The following is a 22,789-nucleotide window of genomic DNA, read 5'->3' as shown; positions in this document are numbered from 1 at the left end:
TGAGTCTACTGAGGTTAAGGATTCAACTTGACTATGTTTTTGTTGACCTCTGCATTTCCCTGTTTAGGGACATGTAATCGCAAGGATTTCCAGATCTGATGTTGAGTTTCTCCATGCTTCTACTACAGCTGCAGACAGGAAAAATGACTCCACTCATACTGTTTCTGTAATAGTGTGACTGTAAACAAACTTATACAAAATAAATACATGGCAAGATATGCTCACTCACTCACACATTCATTTACTCATGCACAGATGAGATCATTGTTCAAACATGACTCTCAATATACTATTGCTCTCTTCAACATAAACAAAACAAAACCTAGAGCGACATAGAAGTTTAGTTTGGGGGGGGGGGACTCCTAATGTGGAGAGAGTTGCTCATGTCCCAATTTACACACCCACATACTCACACTCTACACATGCAAACACATAATTCCCTCAGCAATAGGCTGGGCTAGCTGCCATGGAAACCAAGCTCCACCCCTATTGGGTGTGGATGGGCTTTTTAAGCTGTGGGGAAGCCTCTGTGCTGCTCTTCCAATAGCGCCAGAGAGCAAGAGAGGGAAGGAGAGACAGAAAGAGAGAGAGGAAAAACTGAGAGAGTGTGGCTATCTTCAAAAAAGGGGTGGGAATGCTAAACCTGGAAGCTGAACATTTTTCACAAGCCTGTAAACAAGAATCAAAGTTTGTAAGAGCTTACAGGCATTAAAATCCAGTGGAAGAGGAGACCGGTACTGCACGAGTAGCTCGCTTAAAGGTAAAAAGAAAAGAAAAAGCAAGACCATTTTTCTGTGTACATAGTGATCTGCCAAGACCAAGAACAGCCTCAGAATGGGAGAAGATGCAGTCCAGGCAGAGAGGAGCAGCATGGTAAGTGCACATGAGAGCCAGGAGCTGGTGGTGCCCACCCCTAGTCCCACTCAGTCTTCACCCACCCATAGCCTCTCCCAACTGGGCACTGCCGCCATCAACGCCCTAAGTGGAGAACCTAGCAGTCCTGGAGCTCTGGCTGGGGCCACCACAGGCACTCTCACCAGAGATGGAGCCTCAGCTACAGGCCCGGTGAACGCCATCACAGTCCTGACCCTTCTAGATAAGCTGGTAAACATGCTGGACACAGTGCAGGAGAACCAGCAAAAGATGGAGATGAGACAAGTCGAAATAGAGGGGGCTGTGAGGGGCATCCAGAATGATATGATCAAGCTGTCCAAGAGTCACACCTCCACCTCGAACACAGTCAGCAAGCTGCTGGAGAAAAGCCGCAAGGTCAGCGTCCACATGAAGGAGGTTAAGGACAAGATGGATAAGCAGGCCGTCCAGGTGAAGAAATTGGAGGTCAATCACACTCACCTGCTCAGGAGGAACAACTTCAAAGTGCTCATCTTCCAGGTAAATAGAGAGTATGTGCTTGTGTGTTGGTGGGGCAGGGGGGACAACTGGCAATGTGGGTTTTTTGAAGTGCTAAGGTAAAGACACATGAAAGATTGAATTGTTTGTGTTCATTGCTGCATGTCTTTTAGGAACCAAGTTCAACTGTCTCCAACTCCAGCTCCAGACAATAAGGGATATTACTTTCTTACACAGCTGAGTAGAGTCTAATAAATCAGACCAAATGTCATTTGACCAAATTACTTCACAGTTTTAGATAATATCACATTACTCTCTCAGGGAGGGTACATTTTTGAAGGAGCAGAAAAGGGTCATAGTTCAGAGTGTAAAGATGAACACAATGCTGAGAGGGTGTGATATTGCTTAGGGTCATTTTGAGGTGGGGCAGCATGGAAGCAAGAATTAGGTGGCCATGTTTTATCTCTACCTCTAAAAGCTGTTGCTTTGGGGGTCAAAAGCTCGAACAACACAACCCAAACTGCTGAGTGCTGCTGTGATGGTCAAACCTGAAATCAATGGCTTTGTTTATAATGGATGTTGGGGAACTTAGAGCATCTGAATAACTATTTAATCAAGGACTTTGTACTAATTTTTCACAAAGCATGTGCTTGACTCAAAGTATTAACCTCTCTAACCTACTGTAAAAGTTTTAGATAGCCCTTTATTTCAGAAAGAAAAGCAAGAGTGCAAGAGATTCAGTAAGGGAGGCTTGTTTTGAAGCTTAGCCAAAAGCTATTATTTAAAGCACAATAGTCAGGAATAGAAGGTGTGTCCAGAGATCAACTACAGTGCAACGTAATGTGTATCCTGTTGTCAGAAAGCCTGTGCTGAAGTGTGCTATGCTATACTGGCTAGCTGCTGTTTGCTGCAAGACCTGCAATCAGCTGAATGACTCAACAATTCCAAAGTAAGAGGGAGTTGAGAGAGGACTTCCATTTTCCCCTCCCTTCTCCCAGCTGTGTTACTGCAGAAGTGCACAATATACAGACTAGGAGAAAGAGAGTGCATAGTGAAACACATTTTTCAGAAAAAAACTCAAGGTCCAATTTCTCTCTCTTTGCAAAGATAATGTTTAAATAAGAGGGGAAGGTAAGTTTCCTTTGATGAGCCAGTGTGAAAAACCTCAGCTTTCCCTCTCTGCCTTAAACAGCGAGAGTATATCTCATGAGAATATTTGTTTTGTTTGCTAACAACCATCACAGACAGAGTGCTGTTTAGCTGCAGCTGCACAAAAATGTGCATGTTGCTATGGCATCTACAATGTTTATTTGTAGGAGAATTTTCCAAGTCAAATAGTTGTGGTAGATAGTAAATGAAGGCTTTCCCATGCCGCTTTTTTTCACACCGTTCCCTGTTCATTTCTATTTCACTAAATAATTTGCTCTCTTTACTTTACTTGAAAGGGATTAGTAGTGCTGCAAAGCAGTCAAGACATGTCTGGTCTTGGTATAAGGGAATATGTGTGTAATCCCCCTCTGTTTTTTTTTTTTTTTTTTTTTTTGGTTCAGTGATCTACCCTACATTATGAGAATGGGTGGGACTGGGATTGACACAGGGGCAAAGTGTTCCTAGAACTTGGACATTTCCTAATCTGACATGCCTAAAAGACCCACAAACACTCCCTCTAAAATTCCTCATCTTATTTACTTTGATCTTCCCTCATAGTACCCTCTTCTGCTGTCTCTTTGGGTTGCCTGGGTTTGTCTCTCAAGTATGATGTGCAAAGTGCAGACCGACCAGTATTGCAATTCTCCTCAGCTTGTTAAACAGACATGTTAAACTTCAGCAGGAAAACTAAGGAGACCTTTCAAGTTTCTTCTGCCAAATTTTCTCACATTTATATACAAATGTTCACTATTGAACATGCTTGACAAGACTAAAAAAGACTTTTGGGTGAAGCCAACTTTGTGGTTTTGTCAGTAAACAAATTGTCTATTTGTCTTTAAACATTCTTACATTTATTTCCTCATTGCCAAAGCCCAATATAGATGTTAACCACACCCTCTTTTATCACTTGTGTCTTCCCCTGCTGATTTTTGATTAGGGGTGCTTAGCTTCTCCCCTCAGGCAGACTACATGAGCAAGAAAACGCTGCTCTTGCATAAGCAGAGACTCTGTCTTAAACTCTCACATTCCACAAGTGAAACGAGTCTCTCCCTCTCTCTTTAAAATATATAAATAGGCCAATAACCACAATCAAGTAGACCTCAATGAGACATGGATCAAGACTTTGGTGACCAGAGCCATATAGAAGAAACAAGAAGGACAGAGCTTGTAAAGTTTGTTAGCTAATGAGGAGAGTTCCTGGGTTTAGCCAAACAATGTAGTCATTCCTTTTGCAATTATTCAGTATGACACAACTTTTAGTGAACACATTGGATTAATTTCCCCTGGGTTCTGAAAAAGACAACATATGGAGTGTGTTTTGTATGCACAATATCTCGAAGCTCTCATTACGATAAGTGCACAGTGCTTTAATTTTCATCACACTGGAAGACAAATCTTAGAGTAGGAATGCATAAGATGGAATATTTTTATGACTAGTCTTGCGCTATCACCTAATAAGGCCATCTGTGCCTCTACAGGGAGAGGAGAGGAAAGAGACAGAGAGAAAAGCAGAAAAAGAGTGAGGGATAGAAGTCCTGCAGGCAGAGAGAAGGAAGACAAGAGTGTTTGTTTTCCATTGTCCATCAAAAAGCCATTATCTTACTCTAAACTCAGCTTACTATTACAGTCCCCACTGGTGCACCATCAAATGAAAGTGACTAGTAGAGGCTAAATAAGAAAAGGGATTCAGTACAGTTGAAGATTTACAATTTACCTGTCGCTCAGAGAATGTTTTTTTTTTTTTTAAACTATTATATTTGCAAATTACACAATTCTCACCCCCACATCTCTCACAGCACACTGAGCATGCAGCCAAAACACTGCATACATGTGTGACAGCTAACTATCTGGAACTGATTGTTAGAGCTCCAATTTGACCAGAACAAGTCGACCTGATAGCTACACACAAATGAAAGAAAGGGGGGAAAAAAACACAGTACACATAACAGTAAAACACAATGAAACAGTAATAAATAACTAATTTCAATGTCCCACAAGCCAAATGCATAGCTAGACTAGCACCAGACCAGCACTTAACCAGGTGGGTCAGCATGTAAATTCATTCTGGTCTAAGCTTGTCTTTTTTAGCAGGGTAGATGCGGGCCATCCAAAATTCCCCAGGCATTTGAGGCTCTTTTGGAGATGTGAGTGGCCCCTGCCTCAGGGTTCACCCTATGTCATTCCACTGCACTAGGTTAAATACTGGATGAGCATGTGAAATGTGTGACATGAGAAGGACTGGATATGTTTATGCACATAGGACTATAGTTACAACTACATATAGTTGATCTACATACTACACTATATCCAGATGACGACCACACACATATAAGTGTAACAGATTTTTAAAATGAGTTCTCAATGTTTATTTAATGGCACTTTAATGGTTTGCAGCTATGTTGACAGGTATTTAATAAACTGCCTCCAGGTGTTGCTCACTCCCCTTAATTCTGCTCCCCTAATGAATCAAATGAAATGCAAATATATCATTCAAATCCATATTTCACAATCAAATCTAAATGAGGACGAGCATTCTGAACATTTATACACTAACACACACATAAAAGGAAAACATACACGAATATAAACCATATGTCAAACTGAATAAAGGGGAAGACTGGTCTGACAGGGTCAATGGTGGATTAGGCATGGGCGAAATGTAACATTTTGCCTTCTTGAGTTGGACACATATTGCAATTATCTATAAAAACAGACATGACTTTGCACTAAGGTTATGAATGCTGACAGATTTCTGGCTCTTTGGTTCTGCTTAAATATACACTGGAGAGACAAAAGCTGTTATTGTGTGTGTCCCATGGCAGGGAGCAATGCCAGCACAGAGAGAAAACCATACGCACTCACAATGCCATGGGAACTTGTGTAGGGAGACACATCCTAGATAAACACCAGTACAAACCATCCTACAAGCTCATAGTAGACCTCAAATCAATTATAAAGCAAGTAGCAATGCACCCTTTCACACACTTAGATCAAACTATTCTTAATGGTAAAGGTTAAGTTAGTAAAACGTAAACCTCTTCGGGGTCCTGATTACCCTGTTTGGGTAGGCCTATATTTTGCTATTACGTCCAGTTGACTGCACATTATCTTTGTTAAAGCTGAAGTGTGTACCTTTTTCGATGTTAAAATACAACTTTCTCCTATCCCTGCTTGATATGCAGAGACAACTATAAGTAAGCATCAAAACTGTAAACACTGTCTCTGCCGCTATAAAAGTTCCTCTGTTTGTTTTGAGTGACCCCTCCTGCTTGATACAACAATATGACTCAGCCAGAGTTTAGGGCAGGACTATCTGTTTTTTTGTTGTTGTTTTTTTTCCTATCAACAGCACAAAAATTACAAACTACAATAAGGTTCCATTCATTAAAATTAGTTAATGCATAAGGTATCATGAATAATCAATGAACTATATATTTTTTGCCTCATTTATTAATCTTTTAATGTTAGTTAATAAAAATACAATTGTTCATTGTTAGTTCATGTTAGTTCATAGTGTATTAACTAATGTTAACAAATACATCTTTTGATATTAAACATGTATTAGTAAATGTCAAATTTAACATTAACCAAGATTAGTAAATGCTGTAAAAGGATTGTTCATTGTTAGTTCATGTTAACTAATGTTAACAAAAGGAACCTTATTATAAAGTGTGATTGTAATAAGATATAGATCAATTGATAGATAAGCCAGATCCTAAATCTGGTCCTAAGAGTTATCAATACCGTTACATCAGTTACGTTATTCAATATAAGACCTTTTAGTAAGGCCTTTTCCCTGTATTGAATCACTCACTCACTCACTTATTTAGTTTCTTATCACCATTTATGTCTCTCCACACACTCTTACTAAGTCATTTTTGCTAGATGTTTTTCCAGAGCTGATTTTTTTTTGAGAGGGAAGCCCTCTTACACTCAGTTCTCCCACCCTGTCTTGCCCTAAGTATTTTGTTCCAGCTGACTTCTTACATACATGTAAACACATACAGACACATACTTTTAATTGCACACAAAAACACACACATCTCAACACCGCCATTCCCCAGCTCTCTTCTCAATGTCTCTCTCCCTCAAAGTGTTGCACTGGGTTCTGTGTAGTAACAATAGAGACAGAGAATGTACATGAGAACATGCCTGTTGTTCATGTTTGATGCAAAAGCAGAGCACATGGGCAGAGTGTATGAGGTTAAACAGCTGCTTCCAGTCAGATGTGATGTTAATGGGCGGCAGGAAAGGGGAATGCAAGCATGAAAAATTTTCAGCAAATCACAGGGGCTGGAGGCCCCACTGTATCACTAGAGATAAAAACAGAATATGAGCTTGCTAATAAACCCTCACCATCCACAACCCCTTCAAACAGAGCCACTCATGCCTATAACATTCCACACCCCACCGCTGACCAAATTTAGGACCCCAATCCTTCATAAGTATGCCTTGAGGTGAAGCATTGGTCAAGTGTTTACAACATGAAGTCAGTATTGAGAGAACAACTGGATAGTGTCAATGATAACACTTTAACTTACAGCAATGAGAGGCGAGTGCATGGCACAGAGAGGAGCCAACGTTTGTTTGTGTGTCTGCGAACACACTACTAGTCAAAAGTTTGGACACGCCTACTTATTCTTTAGTTATTATTACTATTTTTAACATTTTATAATAATAACATTTTCATCAAAACTATGAAATAATGTAATAAATGGAAAAATGGGATAGGGACTAAAAATGGTTCAAGGAACGAAAACCAAAAACAAACTTATTTTTTTACAGAATGTAACAGAAAATGGAAGCAAAGTCCTTTTATTTTTATTTCTAAATGCAGGTAACCAATTAATAACCTGTTAATTTTGTGCCAAAATTTTTTTTATGTAACCAAAGACCAAAGGGTTTATCACAGTACATTTCCGGAATTACACTTCCTGTTGCCTGGAAAAAAGTAGTTTTCTCCTTTTTTAGTAAAACCGCTGCATCACATTTCTCTTCCTAATAGCACATTGTGGATGAGGCTTATACTATGCTTGTTATGATTTCTATGCTAATAATTCCCCCACATAGGAAAAAATTTAATTGCTTATTTTTACGTATTTTAGGCTTATCTTTCCAGACCAGTTCGTTTGTTTCTCTTGCAAGATCTGGCAACACTGCAACTGGTACTGTATTTCACCCACACTTAGCACAGAGTACTGTAATTTTAAAAAGAAAATTTACCATTCTTTTATTTCATTCTAACCGGTTACAATTTGGAAAGGAGCCTGTGGTAAGCCGGAATGGGAATAAAAATAAAAAAAATCTTTCAGAATGATACAAAATAAAAACCTTTCATTTTTTTACATTTACACATTTGGCAGACGCTTTTATCCAAAGTGACTTACAGTGCCCTTATTACATGTTTTAGAATCATAAAGCACAATTTATAAGCACATACTGTATATAAGCAAATTTATGTTTGTCTATAAAACTTATTTTAAGCATTTAAGAATTAGCCTTTAAAACAAAATTTACAAGAGAAATATACATTCAAGTGTGACCAGATTTTCGACTGGTGTGTGGTATGTGTGATGGAAATGTATGAAACTCTACATAAATACATAATATATACTCATATATAAAGTTGATACTGATCAACTTTATATAATAACAGACACCAAAGCATGTGTAAATTAGGAATACATCCGAGCAAATCTCACATAAAACCTCTTGTTTTCTCTTGCACAGTGAGAGCATGCACAAAGCATGCACTGTATACAATGACTCATACTCTGTTTAGTAAAACCCTCTCTAAAAATGCATTGCTTGAATAACCATAAAAAGAGAAACTTTATTTACCTCTTGTGAGGTCTTTGAATATTCATCTCCTGCAAATGAGAAAACATGTATCAACTCAGCTTTCACAAGCGCCCACATTGCCCAAGGCAAGAAGAACCGGTTTAGTACACAAATGATTCAAACGTAGAGGATCATGTGACAGTCTGCTCAGAATGCGGCAATCATGGTCTTTATTGACAAAAACATATTGTGAGAGAAGTCCAAAAGATTCACACTAAACTAAATATGAAAAAAGTGAGGAGGATGTAGTCATTCACAAGTCATATCCAGATCTCATACCTAAAGGGCAGAATGCATGGAATTAACTGTTTGGTTTCCCACGGAGGGAGAGGATCTTGTGTCCTAAAGAGGCCATAATGCACAGGAGGAATGTTTAAAGCTGCATGTTGGTGTTGCTCTATTCTATTTTATTTTATTTAAACAGAGTATGTAACTTTGTATATGCTGATCATCCAAAGTGATTTAAAATGCACAAGTTCTGGGAACTAGATGAACCTTGTAAAGTCAAGAGAAACCGTTCACTTAAAACAGAGCCAAGATATAACACAAGCTGCTGTTAAACTCAAACATATATCAAAATGTCAACATTCCACTATCAATTTTAGAGGCTTTCCTGCATGATGGGAATGAAATTATAATATCGTTTTAACTGTTCATGAGATGGATAGCCTGAGGGAAAAAACTGTTCTTGTGCCTGACGGTTCTGGTGCTCAGTGCTCTGAAGCGTCGGCCAGAAGGCAACAGTTCAAAAAGGTAGTCGGCTGGGTGAGTGGGGTCCAGAGTGATTTTACCGGCCCTTTTCCTCACTCTTGAAGTGTACAGTTCTTGAAGGGAGGGCAAGGGGCAACCAATAATCTGCTCAGCAGTCCGAACTGTCCTCTGTAGTCTTCTGATGTCCGATTTCATAGATGAACCAAACCAGACAGTTATTGAAGTGCAGAGGACAGACTCAATGACTGCTGAGTAGAACTGTATCAGCAGCGCCTGTGGCAGGTTGAACTTCCTCAACTGGCGAAGGAAGTACAACCTCTGCTGCACCTTTTTCACAGTGGAGTCAATGTGGGTCTCCCACTTCAGGTCCTGTGAGATGGTAGTGCCCAGGAACCTGAATGACTCCACTGCTGCCACAGTGCTATTCAGAATGGTGAGCGGGGTCAATGTTGGGGTGTTCCTCCTAAAGTCCACAATCATCTCCACTGTCTTGAGCGTATTCAGCTCCAGGTTGTTATGACTGCACCAGTGAGCCAGCCATTCAACCTCCCTTCTGTATACAGACTCATCGTCAACTTGGATGAGGTCGATGACAGTAGTGTCGTCTGCAAACTTCAGGAGCTGTAACATTACAGAAAATATTATGTCACACTCTGTTTTCTACAGCTGAGTATTTAAGTCTGACATTTTGGGGGCCTTAAGCAGATTTTCAAAATTGGCCTCTCTATCTACATGTACACCTAACCAAACACACCCAACATCAAAAACTAGGCAAGCTTAAACTGCAAATAAACAAGAAAATGTATTAAAAAGTACAAAGCTTAAAAATGCAAAACTATCAACAGGCAGAACTGCTTTAGATGTGCAAAATTTAAAAAATGTAATCTTTAAACTAACCAAACAAACCAATCACATGCACAAATTAATAATTACATTTTATCAAATTCCAAGACTATGCAAACAAATAAAAAATAAATAATTACCAAATTAAGGTATGGTAGATGCTATTTACATTTATTGTAAATAGTGGCACGTGGTACTTACAGCCTGGTGTAAATTGTGGCAGATACGATTTGCACAGCAGTGTAATAGTGTATTCTAAAACAGTTTATAATCTAACAGCATTTAGTATAATACATATAATACATCTTAAATACATCCGTGACAGGGGTCTGTCTGCCTTTAAATGCAGATTGGCTCTAAAGACACCGGTCTCTTCAGGTCCAAGGAGCGGGTAGCCACGTCGCCATCATGTCCCTCGCTCTCTGCCGGTCCGTGAGATGAAAGGCGTGCATGCGGCTGCCCGCCTCGCCCCCCTCCCTACCTGAACTAAAAGCTTCTCTGCACTTCTCAACCTACAGTGAGCCCCCGAACACGGCGAGGATACCACATTTACTTTCAGTTATATTCATACACATGTCTTCTTTAATAATATTATAATATTTTCTTAGTTTTGACAGGTTCCATCGTACTATTGGTGTGCATATAGCCTGGCTGTGTGGTCAGTTCTATAGACACTTAGTGATAATAATTCTTCAGCCACACTGAACACATGCTAGAGCGCCCTCTGGTGGTCGCGGGGCCCTATGCAGCCGCTTATGTTGCTTAATAGGCAGGGCTGACACTGATTTAAGTCCAAGTATCCAAGTTAACGCTGACTATTGCTGTGGTAACACAATCAGTGCCTGATGGAACTTGAAAATTGAAATTCCACGATAAAATATGCAGAGAGTCGGTCAGATTCATGCTCCAACAATGCCAGCAATATCATTCCAATACCTTTGATACATATTTGCCTTCCAATGTAAAGTTCTGTGGTAGGTTGGACAGATTTGCCAAATCCCAAAAGCAACATTTTACCCCTGATTTAGTGTATCGCAAATATCCACAGAGATTACCATCAGTCATTATGTATACTTTTTGTTAGTCCTGTTAGGTTAAATCTGTCCCCATAGTTCGACAGTCCAAACTCGTATTCCCTCACACACAGAGCGTTTCTTAGACCAGAGTTTTGATGGGGGCTCAGAGGAAAACACAATTTTTCTATCATCTTAGAAGAGCAGATGTGAACATTAAGATAGTTTGTGTTTACGTTCACATGTACGTTTGTGTGTGTGCTTTGCTTATATTTTCAACTGTTCAAAAAATAAAAGAGTTAATGCAATTAACTGGAAGGTTTCCTGTGTGATGTGACCTCATTTGTACCAGAATTTAGAGTCTTATCGCTAAGAAAAAAGTCTCTGACTCTCCTGCACATTTCTGTCATGCCATGGAACATTCTGACGGGTGGGGGACCAAACAGGACTGCTGTCCAGGTGTCCCTATTCCTGCACTCCACCCCAAATGCTTCCTGATCTTAATCCTACTCCCTTTCAAAGCCCTTCACCACACTTCCCTGCTTTATCTTTTCTCTCTTTTTTTCCAATTGCCCTCCTTTCTTGGCTATCCTCCAAAACTCAGAGGAAACTCTGATATAAGCTGTGTAGGGTCATGCCTGGCCTTCCTTCCACAGTCTCACTATTCTTGAGCCTTTATGGTTGTATCCAGGAGGGAAAACTGGGGTGGTATACAATGTTTTTGACACTAGTTGTTATTGTCCCCTTGGCAACAGCATTTACAAAATAGTGCATCTTATGTGTTGTCACTCAATAATGATACTTTTTTGCTACTTCATAGTAGAAGCTGAGCAGGATGACCCTGAAGACATGATACAGTACACTGTATCGTCTTATGATATTCTGATACAAGGTCAAAGGTTGGTGGAGGACAACCACTGTCAAGCCAAACAAGCCCATACAGCTGTCTTTATCCCCCTTACACCTGCAAAGCCACAGACAGATCCAATGTCTGAGGTGTCCTGTTTTAGGCTGCATTTAGAGTGTTTTTGAGTTTTCAGGGAAGTTTTGCTATAACAAACATTTAAAGATGTTTAGAGTAAGAAACAAATCAGACTGGTCTCCTTTGAAATAATTTCAGTCAGTAAATTTCCTTGGAAGGGAAGTTGATTTTTCTTGTTTAATGATTAATTACTTTGCCAGATAAGGTATTTTGTTTATTTTAAGACCTTTTGAAACATATTATTAGTTTGTTTTTATAAAATCAGGTTATGACTTTAAAACTATTGAAGACAATGTAGAAAGTATTGAAAATAATGTATCTCCCACAAAGACATGGCTGTCTTATGAATCATCGGATCTTACACTCCAGTTGTCCAGACAACCAAATACAAAACTTGCAAGCAGTATTTTGGGCACTGACTTGGATTCCTCTGTGGTATTAGCAAGTGGGGAAACCATTGCCTTTTACACAGTGTCTTTTGAAATCCAAATAAAATGTGGAAAAAATGAAATCCTAGACACCAAACTGGGCAGAACTGTATAGTAAAGGCCCCTGCATACTTCATACGAAATCGAAGAACGAACGGGTGAGATTTCATTTAGAACAAAATCTGGCCAAAATGTGTTTTTAGTTTGATTCGGTGGTTCATAACAGCCCGCCAGGGATAAACTTTGAGGAAAACTTCTTACCGGCTGCTAAACACCTTCTTGGTCCACATCATCGGAAGTTGTGACCTGGAGCTCCACCTACTTTGAGGCCCACAGCTAATTCCCATTCAGTCAGTTAAGCTCAGTCAACATGAACAGTGAGCTGGTGCAAACTTACCTTCGTCTGTATGATTGTTCACATAGAGACATTTTCCAAGACCATGTCACACGATTTTGTTTTTTCGTTTAATTACTCTACAAAAGGAATATAATCTACTCAAAAACTCTTAAGTGCCCATTCACTCATGTGCCATCTGTAGCAGAAAGTCATTCACACATCTGCCCAAAGATATACCTATCATCATTCTTTTGTCTGTATTCTGCCAATTAACACTGTTTATACAACCATCTTAGCAGTAGTATCAGTGTCATCATAAATTACTACAACAGAGTGTAATCGGTGTATACCATGACTGGGTATAGCATGTTAGTGCATTAGCTCCATCAATTTAGAATGTAAACAAGACAAATTACACATTATTTACTATATATATATTATTTTAAATCATCATTAAGTGGTTAAAACAACAGGTTTTTATTAATCTTGTGTGAATTTTACTTATAGAATAAGGCTTTAATTCACTGATAGCACATTTTAATGTCATAGTCGATGTTTTACATGTAGTCTTGAGCATCCTAATTTTTAAACCTCTAAACGCCTCCCCCTGCAGTATGGCGGTGTCTGAATGTTCACAAATAGTATGTCGTTGCTCAGCTGTTTTGAACTTCTTTTTACCACTGAACGAAAAACTTCTCCGTAAGTGTGCTGGGGCCTTAAGGGCTATCCTGTGTGGGATTTTAGTGGGTGAAAATACGGTATGTTGAAGTAGGTGTAAGAGTGAACTAAAAATATACTTGATCCTCATTTACAGTTATACATTTCTGTTATGCAGGAGGAAAATGAGATCCCGTCAAGTGTCTTTGTGAAGGAACCTGTGCCGTTACCTGAAGTTGAGGAGGAGGCCCCAGCCATCGATGCCAACCGTTCTTTAGAGGAGGGCCTTCACACAATTGCCCTTTCCTCGGATGAGGAGCAGGGACCAGAGGAGGATGAGGATGAAATTTTGGCAGTTTTAAACCTTGAAGCTGAGTCCAGAGTTGAAAGATCTCGAGCTGAGAAGATCAAGCGTTCCAGTCTGAAGAAAGTGGACAGCCTGAAGAAAGCTTTCTCCAGGCAGAATATTGAGAAAAAGATGAACAAGATCAGCACCAAGATTGTGTCACCAGAGCAGCGTGAGAAAATCAAGAAAAGTCTGACACCAAACCACCAGAAGAACCCTAGTGCCAAGAGTTCTTCCCTCACGGTCTCTCCTCTCACCTTCAACATCAAGAAGGTTCGCAGCGGGGACGACGAACCAGAGGCTGAGGCTTCATCTCAACATGAGAGCTCACCAAGTGCCGTCGCCTCCATTGAATTGGCTCCAATTGAGAGCCCAACTGAAGACCTGCCCTTCAAAGAGGTTCACTCCCAGCTTGCACCGGGACAGGAGGAAGTTAAGGTGGCTGTGGAGGCAATGGAGAAGGAGGTGCCCAGCATCCTGAATGGCACAGCTGAGGTTGAGCCTGAGCTGTCAATCATAGAAGATGAAAGTGAGGAGTATGCCAATTCTGCGACACTGCCCCAGGATGCCTCCCAGATAGAGTTGTCCCAGAATGCTTTACAGGGAGAGAATGAAGAGGAAGGTGATAAGGAAAAAGGAAAGGAAGGCATGCAGGATGAAGAGAGCCATGTAGCAGAAGCTGCAGCTGCAGGCCAAGCAGAGGGTGTTGCTCTCATGCAAGCATCCTAATGTCCTGACCCCCATTCCAGCCTTGACACCCTCCTAAGCTGAGAAAACACTCTTTCCCTAATCAGTGCCAGCCATCCCCCCAAATACCCAGACATCTGCCCAGTCTTGGTAGAGTACAGTCCTTGCAGAGATTTCTGTGTCATATCACAATACTTTGAATTGAATATATTCAAAGGCAAAATTCATGGACTATGATATATTTGCTTAGCAGGCCCCTTAATCCTCTTGTTAGTCCTTAGTCCTTTAACCATTTAGTGCTTTTTTTAAAGAAGTCAATGTAAAAGCAGTCTTATCAATTCAACTTATCCAGCAGTCTGTAAATAAACGTTTTACTTGGGAGAACTCACTCAAGCTGATACTACTCTACATTAATCTTAAGCTGTTGGTCAGACAGCATTTATGTTTTTTGTCCACCCTGTCGTGGTGCCTACCTGTCAGCTATGAAAGTGGGATAAGGAAAATAAAATGCTTGCAGCCAAAAAAATCAGCAGGTGCCAAGTGCACTCCATCTACCCAAAGGGTACATTTTAGCCATAGCCTGGTTCTCAGCCCACAATTCATTTATTCTGGAACAGCCTGTGCACAGCTGAAAGTGATATTGACTATATGCAACATAGATCATTTGCAGCATTAATGCCCTTTCATCTGATTAATATATACAGTATATACTGTACATTATACAGTATACCACCAATGGTAATGTCTCTGTTTATCAGAAATACTGTATATAAAGGTTCCAAAAGAAGTTGGAAAGCCAGCTGGAAAGAGTATTGTACATAAACTACAAACATATCTAGATTTATGTTTTGTAGTGAAGAATAAACTATCAAATTACCCTTCTTTGTCCTAAGCACACACAACAAAGTATCAGTGTTCTGTGTTTGGCTTGCTTCAAATATGAAATACTTCTTACATGGGGGATCCTGGTCTTCCCTGAGTTCCACATATGTCTCAAGCCTTACTCAGAAAGCATTCCTGCTTTTGATATATGGCTCTTTCTGAGACCATTTCTCAAGCTCCTGTTGGCATGGTGTTGGCTGAGGAAGGCCTTGAACATGCACTGTGGGGCCAGTCTAGATTACAGGCATTTTTCTGGAAGTGATGATGGAAACTTTCAGCCAAGTTGGATGCAAATTAGCACAAAGAGGTATGGAGAGTGGTGGAGATCAGAAAAAGTGAGAAAGGAAAAAAAAAACTCTTTTGACTGTTGAACTGAATTCATGTTTTAAAAATTATAGAGGACCCAGAATACCCCCACCTTTATATTTTTATAAGTAATACATTTAACTAATATTTGTGCACACTATGCCATTCACTACCACACACACCCTAATAAAATGGTGCTGTAAAAGAAAATCTCTTAAAGAAAAGCAAAGCAAGAGAAACAGCACTGACCCAACAAATGGGTCTGAAAATTGTATTTTGAGGAAATGAGAGTTTTTGTTCTTACCGTTTGTTCTGAATAATAATATAACACTATAACATAAGTCAGAGTAAATGAGAATCACTTTTTGTGTTTGTAATGTGAATTGTGCTTTTTGCACAATAAAAAAAGTTGAGTGATTTGACCATATTTTCAATTCAACATTCCAATGCTGAACAAAAACATAAAAGTGTGTATCTTTGCTTTGAGTGGTTGTCTCTTTCAGATGTGAAAAGGGACGAGGTTTTACTTCTTTTGAGTCTTAAAAAAATAACAAACGTTAATTCGTTTTTGCTTATGCTTGTAATCCCTAATCCATATTTGCATAGCTTTTAAAATTTTAATTGCATCAGTGACTTCATAATCCATAAAAGAGCTAAATGTTTTCAGGGTTATCATATTTTAGAAGACCTATGCGAAAGAAAAGGCTTATCTACAGCAGACACCTCACAATGTTTCTGTGACACCTGTTTACCTACTTGATATTGAAGCACGCTCTGTTCTTATAATGCAAATAAATAAAATTTTGAACCAGGCCATTTCATGTCTGTCTTGTTCATTAGTACTATGCTTCTCACAGTCTTGTTATTCTTTAGTATCTGTCAGAAATAGGCTCTAACCTCTTATGGCTGTTTTATATAAAACAGGAGTGGCTTTGATATGACTCTCAAGGGTGAAAACTTTTTACACCCCACACTTTCATACACATAATATATTGATATAAATAGGATTTACTGAGCATGATAAATATGTTGTTAATAAGTGACGTTAGAAACAGCATACTTGTAATGATAAATGTGCCTTACCTGCTGTTTCATGCCAACACTGAATTTGTTAATACTCAAGGATAAGTGCTATGTAATGTAAAGATATCCAACATTTGCGACCATCTGAACTGGCAAGAATATTATGAATTTCCTTTTCAGTGTGTTATGTGATATTTAAAACCTTTGTCAATATCACTGTCCCTGTTTCAGAACTTTCAAATGTTTATACCAGGAACACGCTGGTTACTTTTTCATGATAAAGACAGTGGTCAAATCAAAGACGCGCCCTCTTTGACAAAGAACTCGTTAGGTTCTAGTGACCTCTGGCGTTGTGACGACACAAGTAAAAACAGCAGACAACAAAATTACCGAATATAAATCTTTATGAAACTCGGTCTTAAAGCTGAACGAAAATATATCTTTCAGAATGATTTTGTATGGTTATTCTGTTGAATAAAGGGCTTTATTAATGAAACATCATGTTTATATAAGCCGCAGTTTCTCTGTTTAAAATGATGTCAAAAGGCAGTTTAGGTTACGATTTAACATTCCTTTATGTTCTATGCATAGATATAGTGTATATATTTACATAATCACTTAAATTCCGTTTATCACCCAGTATGCCACACTCTTACTGTTACAGTCACGGTGGCCGAGAGGTTAAGGCGTTGGACTCGAAATCCAATGGGGTTTCCCCGCACAGGTTCGAATCCTGTTCGTGACGTGTTTTCGTTTTGATAAACTACAAAAATTCACATAATTATATATCTTAACTGCTACAAAATTTACACGTGAACAAATGTGTAAATCCTATGTGGTTTACGTTATTACAGTAAGGATCACGTAAAAAAATGAAGTGTGTATTCGACTATTTAAAAAAAAAAATCCCTTCCTTACTTCCCTACATTACTCCACTAATTTTCGAGCGAATTGTTCACGCCTTTGGACGATTTAAAAGGTCACGTGCGAGACCTATTCATAATTCGCCATAAGCAAATTACATTGGAGATATATAGAGCCTAGTGAAATGGTTACCTGAAAACACGAGGCTCATGAGTTAGTCGGTAGTTTGTCTCTTTTGAGATTTAATCTATTTTTATTTATAGTTTTTTTTAGAAAGGCAAACGCGCCCAACGGAAATGTGTGCCTGATTAGAGACCTCAAACCTGGATTAAAAAAATATTAATTTGGTTTTCATCTTCCTGGAAACTGGCAAGTCAAACTTCAATGGGAAACGTTTGCTTTTTAGGCCTACTACATGTAGTGTTGCCAATTTAGCGACTTTGTTGCCACATTTAGCGACTTTTACCCTCTTAGCAAGTAAAAGAGACATATAGCGACTAGCGACAAATTTAGCGATTTATAGTCTGCTTTATCGACATTCATCCACATCTGGCGACACAAAAAACATCAGCTCTATCGTGAATGATGTCTCATTTTTAATGGTGTTCTAGCGCCCTCCTGTGTTTCAAGTAATATGACTGACCTGCATGTCATTAGGAGTTGGATTTTGGTGCGTTCTATAAATCGAATGACTGACGAGCTCACGTGTTATTGGTATTTGTTGCTACAATCTCAACCTATATTCACGTGCATGCTCTCCGTTTAGAAAAGAAAAGTCAGCCTACAGCGATAGAAGAGTATTGAGAAATTATCTAGCAGGGCGAGAGAGAGAGAATGGAATGGATATGAACTTCTGGTCTACAGGTGCTGGTCATATAATTAGAATATCATCAAAAAGTTGATTTATTTCACTAATTCCATTCAAAAAGTGAAACTTGTATATTATATTCATTCATTACACACAGACTGATATATTTCAAATGTTTATTTCTTTTAATTTTGATGATTATAACTGACAACTAAGGAAAATCCCAAATTCAGTATCTCAGAAAATTAGAATATTACTTAAGACCAATACAAAGAAAGGATTTTTAGAAATCTTGGCCAACTGAAAAGTATGAACATGAAAAGTATGAGCATGTACAGCACTCAATACTTAGTTGGGGCTCCTTTTTGCCTGAATTACTGCAGCAATGCGGCGTGGCATGGAGTCGATCAGTCTGTGGCACTGCTCAGGTGTTATGAGAGCCCAGGTTGCTCTGATAGTGGCCTTCAGCTCTTCTGCATTGTTGGGTCTGGCATATCGCATCTTCCTCTTCACAATACCCCATAGATTTTCTATGGGGTTAAGGTCAGGCGAGTTTGCTGGCCAATTAAGAACAGGGATACCATGGTCCTTAAACCAGATACTGGTTGCTTTGGCACTGTGTGCAGGTGCCAAGTCCTGTTGGAAAATGAAATCTGCATCTCCATAAAGTTGGTCAGCAGCAGGAAGCATGAAGTGCTCTAAAACTTCCTGGTATACGGCTGCGTTGACCTTGGACCTCAGAAAACACAGTGGACCAACACCAGCAGATGACATGGCACCCCAAACCATCACTGACTGTGGAAACTTTACACTGGACCTCAAGCAACGTGGATTGTGTGCCTCTCCTCTCTTCCTCCAGACTCTGGGACCCTGATTTCCAAAGGAAATGCAAAATTTACTTTCATCAGAGAACATAACTTTGGACCACTCAGCAGCAGTCCAGTCCTTTTTGTCTTTAGCCCAGGCGAGACGCTGAAACCCATGTCTTGCATACGTCTGTGTGTAGTGGTTCTTGAAGCACTGACTCCAGCTGCAGTCCACTCTTTGTGAATCTCCCCCACATTTTTGAATGGGTTTTGTTTCACAATCCTCTCCAGGGTGCGGTTATCCCTATTGCTTGTACACTTTTTTCTACCACATCTTTTCCTTCCCTTCGCCTCTCTATTAATGTGCTTGGACACAGAGCTCTGTGAACAGCCAGCCTCTTTTGCAATGACCTTTTGTGTCTTGCCCTCCTTGTGCAACGTGTCAATGGCCGTCTTTTGGACAACTGTTAAGTCAGCAGTCTTCCCCATGATTGTGTAGCGTGCAGAACTAGACTGAGAGACCATTTAAAGGCCTTTGCAGGTGTTTTGAGTTAATTAGCTGATTAGAGTGTGGCACCAGGTGTCTTCAATATTGAACCTTTTCACAATATTCTAATTTTCTGAGATACTGAATTTGGGATTTTCCTTAGTTGTCAGTTATAATCATCAAAATTAAAAGAAATAAACATTTGAAATATATCAGTCTGTGTGTAATGAATGAATATAATATACAAGTTTCACTTTTTGAATGGAATTAGTGAAATAAATCAACTTTTTGATGATATTCTAATTATATGACCAGCACCTGTATAATAAAGTGTAGAGGTAAGTGATATGAACATATGAGGTGTCACTGTCAAAAAGTCATTGTGACTCAGTAACACTGGCACAGGTAATTCCCACTGATGGTTCAGCATCACACAACAGATATGTAAATAATAATAACAATAATAATAATATATATTATTATATATATATATTATTCCAAAACAGCTCCACGTGAGGCATTATAAGGCATATAGATCCATGTTTAAAAATAAATAAATAAATAAATAATAATAATAATAATAATACATCCCCAACACTACACCACTGCCCTGGTAGCTATTGCTAGGATAATTTTGGACTTTGTCAGATTTCAATAATGCAGTTTAATTACAAAACAAAATAAATAAATAGAAATCCCCCACTGTCTGAATGTTTGATAAGTTCAATTAGTGATAGCTAAATGATTAGTACTTAAATACTAATTGTTAAATCATTAGTTAAAAAAAAAGGTTCTGCACCTTTAAAAAAAAATTGCCGTAGCTCTTTGCGCCAAATAATTTACATATGTAAATTTGACGTTCACGTAATAAATGACGTCATCACATGATTTAGATAGTTTTAGCGACATTTCAGCGACTTCCCATGAGAAATACAAAATGATTTATTTATTTGTTGTAAATATTACTCCATGTTGCGATAATTTGCTATCATTATAGGGCCTAATTGATCTTTTTCATGGACATAGTGCTTGACAAACATGAGTTGATTTTATTCATTCATTATTCTTAATTTCATTCTGTACGACTTGTGAGCATTTATCTGCTTTTCACTTAAAATAAAACACTACACCTTTGTTTCTTTCTTTTTCTTTCTAGCGGTCAATGAACGCGCCTGAAGCCTATTGTTACTATAGTAACGAACTTCTGCATGTCTGATTGAAACACAACGCACTCTCTCATTTCTGTTAATGTTTCGTTATTTCCTCACACAGCGTGCTTTATACGTTCGGACAGACGGCATTAAGTTAAGGAGGGTCAACTTTATCATTTAACTGATCTATGTACAAGCATTTTAGACACTAACGTTAGCTGCGCTCTGTCCATGCACTGAGTGAATGCGCACACTTGAATGAGCGGGTTTTTCTGCGCATTTACTTGAACCGCTCAGGCAATGTCAATGGTCCCCATTTTAGGGGTGGCCCAGATTTATTATTTACTTATGAATGCCAAATTCAGAAATCACTTGGGTGGCAAGAATATAAAATAATAATGAACAAGTAAATAATTAAATGAAAACAAGAAGGGCAGCAGGCCAAATCAGTCACCAGACTCCTTCCATTCCCGATGGCCATTCTGGGCCTGTGTACTACTTTTTTGCAGCTTTCTTGTGAGTCTTACATTAACCAGGTCAAAATGACCCAAGAGGTCTACGGGACTTTCTTTTAAAAAACATAAAATTAGTCATTTTTACATCATCGGGTTCAGATTATTTAAATCGGTGTTAAAATCTAAAATGGGTCAAACAGATACGGAAGGTCCTTTAAGGGTTAATTCAGTTTCCACAGTTTGAGGCAAGATTACAATAGCCTATAGTTTACAAATCTAGAAAAGGCTGTTTATTTTTTTATTTTATTTTTTTTTTTCATAATCGAAAGAGAGGTAAACTAATGTTATTGCCAGAACCTTTTTGCCTTCGTGAATTTTCAAGTGTGTTCAATCTCTGTGGCTCTTTATGTATCAGGTCGAATATCTAAGACAAAGGATGGTCACTAAGTGTGTTCATGTAAAGTGGTTGACAGGACCGGAAGCATTACCATATCCGTGTGAGACGAGGTGGGCAGCCTCATACAACCAGGAGACATCATCTGGCTAAACTGAGGGTGGGGAATAGTGTTTTTAAGTTTATCTTAAATACATTAATCATATGAATTAATTTTGAAGCCTCTTTTCCCTCACATTAATTTGTTGTGCTCTATCCTTTAAATCTAAAATGCATTCTCTAAATATCTATCAATAAATATCTAATCTGATTTTACTTCTTTTGCTCATCAGCCATCATAAGTGGGAGCAAGGGAGTTGTAAACATACCTTTTATTGAAGGTTCTGATTTGCTTTTATTTTTTATCTTATTGGCATATATATCCAATTTCAGATATGCATTTCTCTTCAAAGGCTGTCTTATGCTGTATATTGGGAGAACAGGGAACCTCCAGAAGATTGGGGAGTAAGTCCTGAACTATGCATAACAGTGCATGTGACACAGAGACTTCGATGACAGTAACCAGTTCCTTCTTCTCTTTAAAGGTTCTGTATGGTCTTCTCTGAGGTACCAAATTTCAGTGAGCCCAACCCAGAAGTGCTGGCAAAAATCAACCAAATAAACAACACACATGTGAGAGCAGCATACTTAGTATTCAAAATCCTGTAACACCTGCTGGACCTACAGGTTTTTAAAAGCTTGAACATTTATTTGACAGATACACTTCATTACTGTTTGTTATTTTATATTGCTGTCCACCTTAATAGTAAAAAGTTAGTACTTACCTTTAATGCCCTCTGCTTTTCATAGCAAACGGTTCCCCTGTAGGGATGGGCGGATCGATTCTAAAGTATCGATACTTCTGATACTGATGTTGTATCAAAAATATCGATCCTCACACAAAAATATTGATTCTAATAAACATATTTTACAGTAAGTATATTATTATTTGGTTACCATGAACATGAACAATAATCATAAGCTTTAAAGTGAAATAAAAAGTATTAGGCTATATTAGCAAATACTTGCGCAGGATGGGAACTATTTCTTCTTCCGCTCATCTTAACATGCATGCTGAAAGACACAAGCAGACATGCGCTTGCACCATCACAAGGCTTGTTCGAACAAGAGGGATCAGTGCCTTGTAGAGGTAATCAGAGAAACAGCTTCTGGAGTAAATTCACGCTAAAATAACAACATATCTAAAGGTGACATTTCTTATAATGAGTT

General features: G+C 38.8%; 1 protein-coding gene and 1 non-coding gene across 2 annotated transcripts; both read left to right on the top strand.

Annotated features, from left to right (window-relative positions):
* The first annotated feature begins 529 nt into the window (after positions 1 to 529).
* LOC127449154 (caveolae-associated protein 2-like) lies at positions 530 to 16,345 on the top strand. Its single transcript, XM_051712388.1, has 2 exons — positions 530 to 1,392; positions 13,490 to 16,345. Exons 1-2 carry the CDS (start codon positions 835 to 837, stop codon positions 14,384 to 14,386), a joined length of 1,455 nt encoding a protein of 484 aa, XP_051568348.1. The 5' UTR covers positions 530 to 834; the 3' UTR covers positions 14,387 to 16,345.
* Positions 16,346 to 17,218: 873 nt separating this feature from the next.
* On the top strand, positions 17,219 to 17,300 carry trnas-cga (transfer RNA serine (anticodon CGA)). The gene has a single exon. It is a non-coding gene; the product is annotated as a tRNA-Ser (tRNA).
* The last annotated feature ends 5,489 nt before the right edge of the window (positions 17,301 to 22,789 follow it).

This window comes from Myxocyprinus asiaticus, chromosome 12 (assembly GCF_019703515.2).
Source record: "Myxocyprinus asiaticus isolate MX2 ecotype Aquarium Trade chromosome 12, UBuf_Myxa_2, whole genome shotgun sequence".
In the NCBI taxonomy this organism is placed as follows: domain Eukaryota; kingdom Metazoa; phylum Chordata; class Actinopteri; order Cypriniformes; family Catostomidae; genus Myxocyprinus; species Myxocyprinus asiaticus.
Note: the sequence above shows the minus strand (reverse complement) of the source record. Positions and strands in the feature narration are given on the sequence as shown.

Excerpts from the sequence above, each read along its gene's own strand:
- LOC127449154 (XM_051712388.1), top strand. The coding sequence starts at position 835 with ATGGGAGAAGATGCAGTCCAGGCAGAGAGGAGCAGCATGGTAAGTGCA. Across the intron at positions 1,393-13,489 it reads TCAAAGTGCTCATCTTCCAG|GAGGAAAATGAGATCCCGTC; the intron begins GTAAATAGAGAG and ends TCTGTTATGCAG.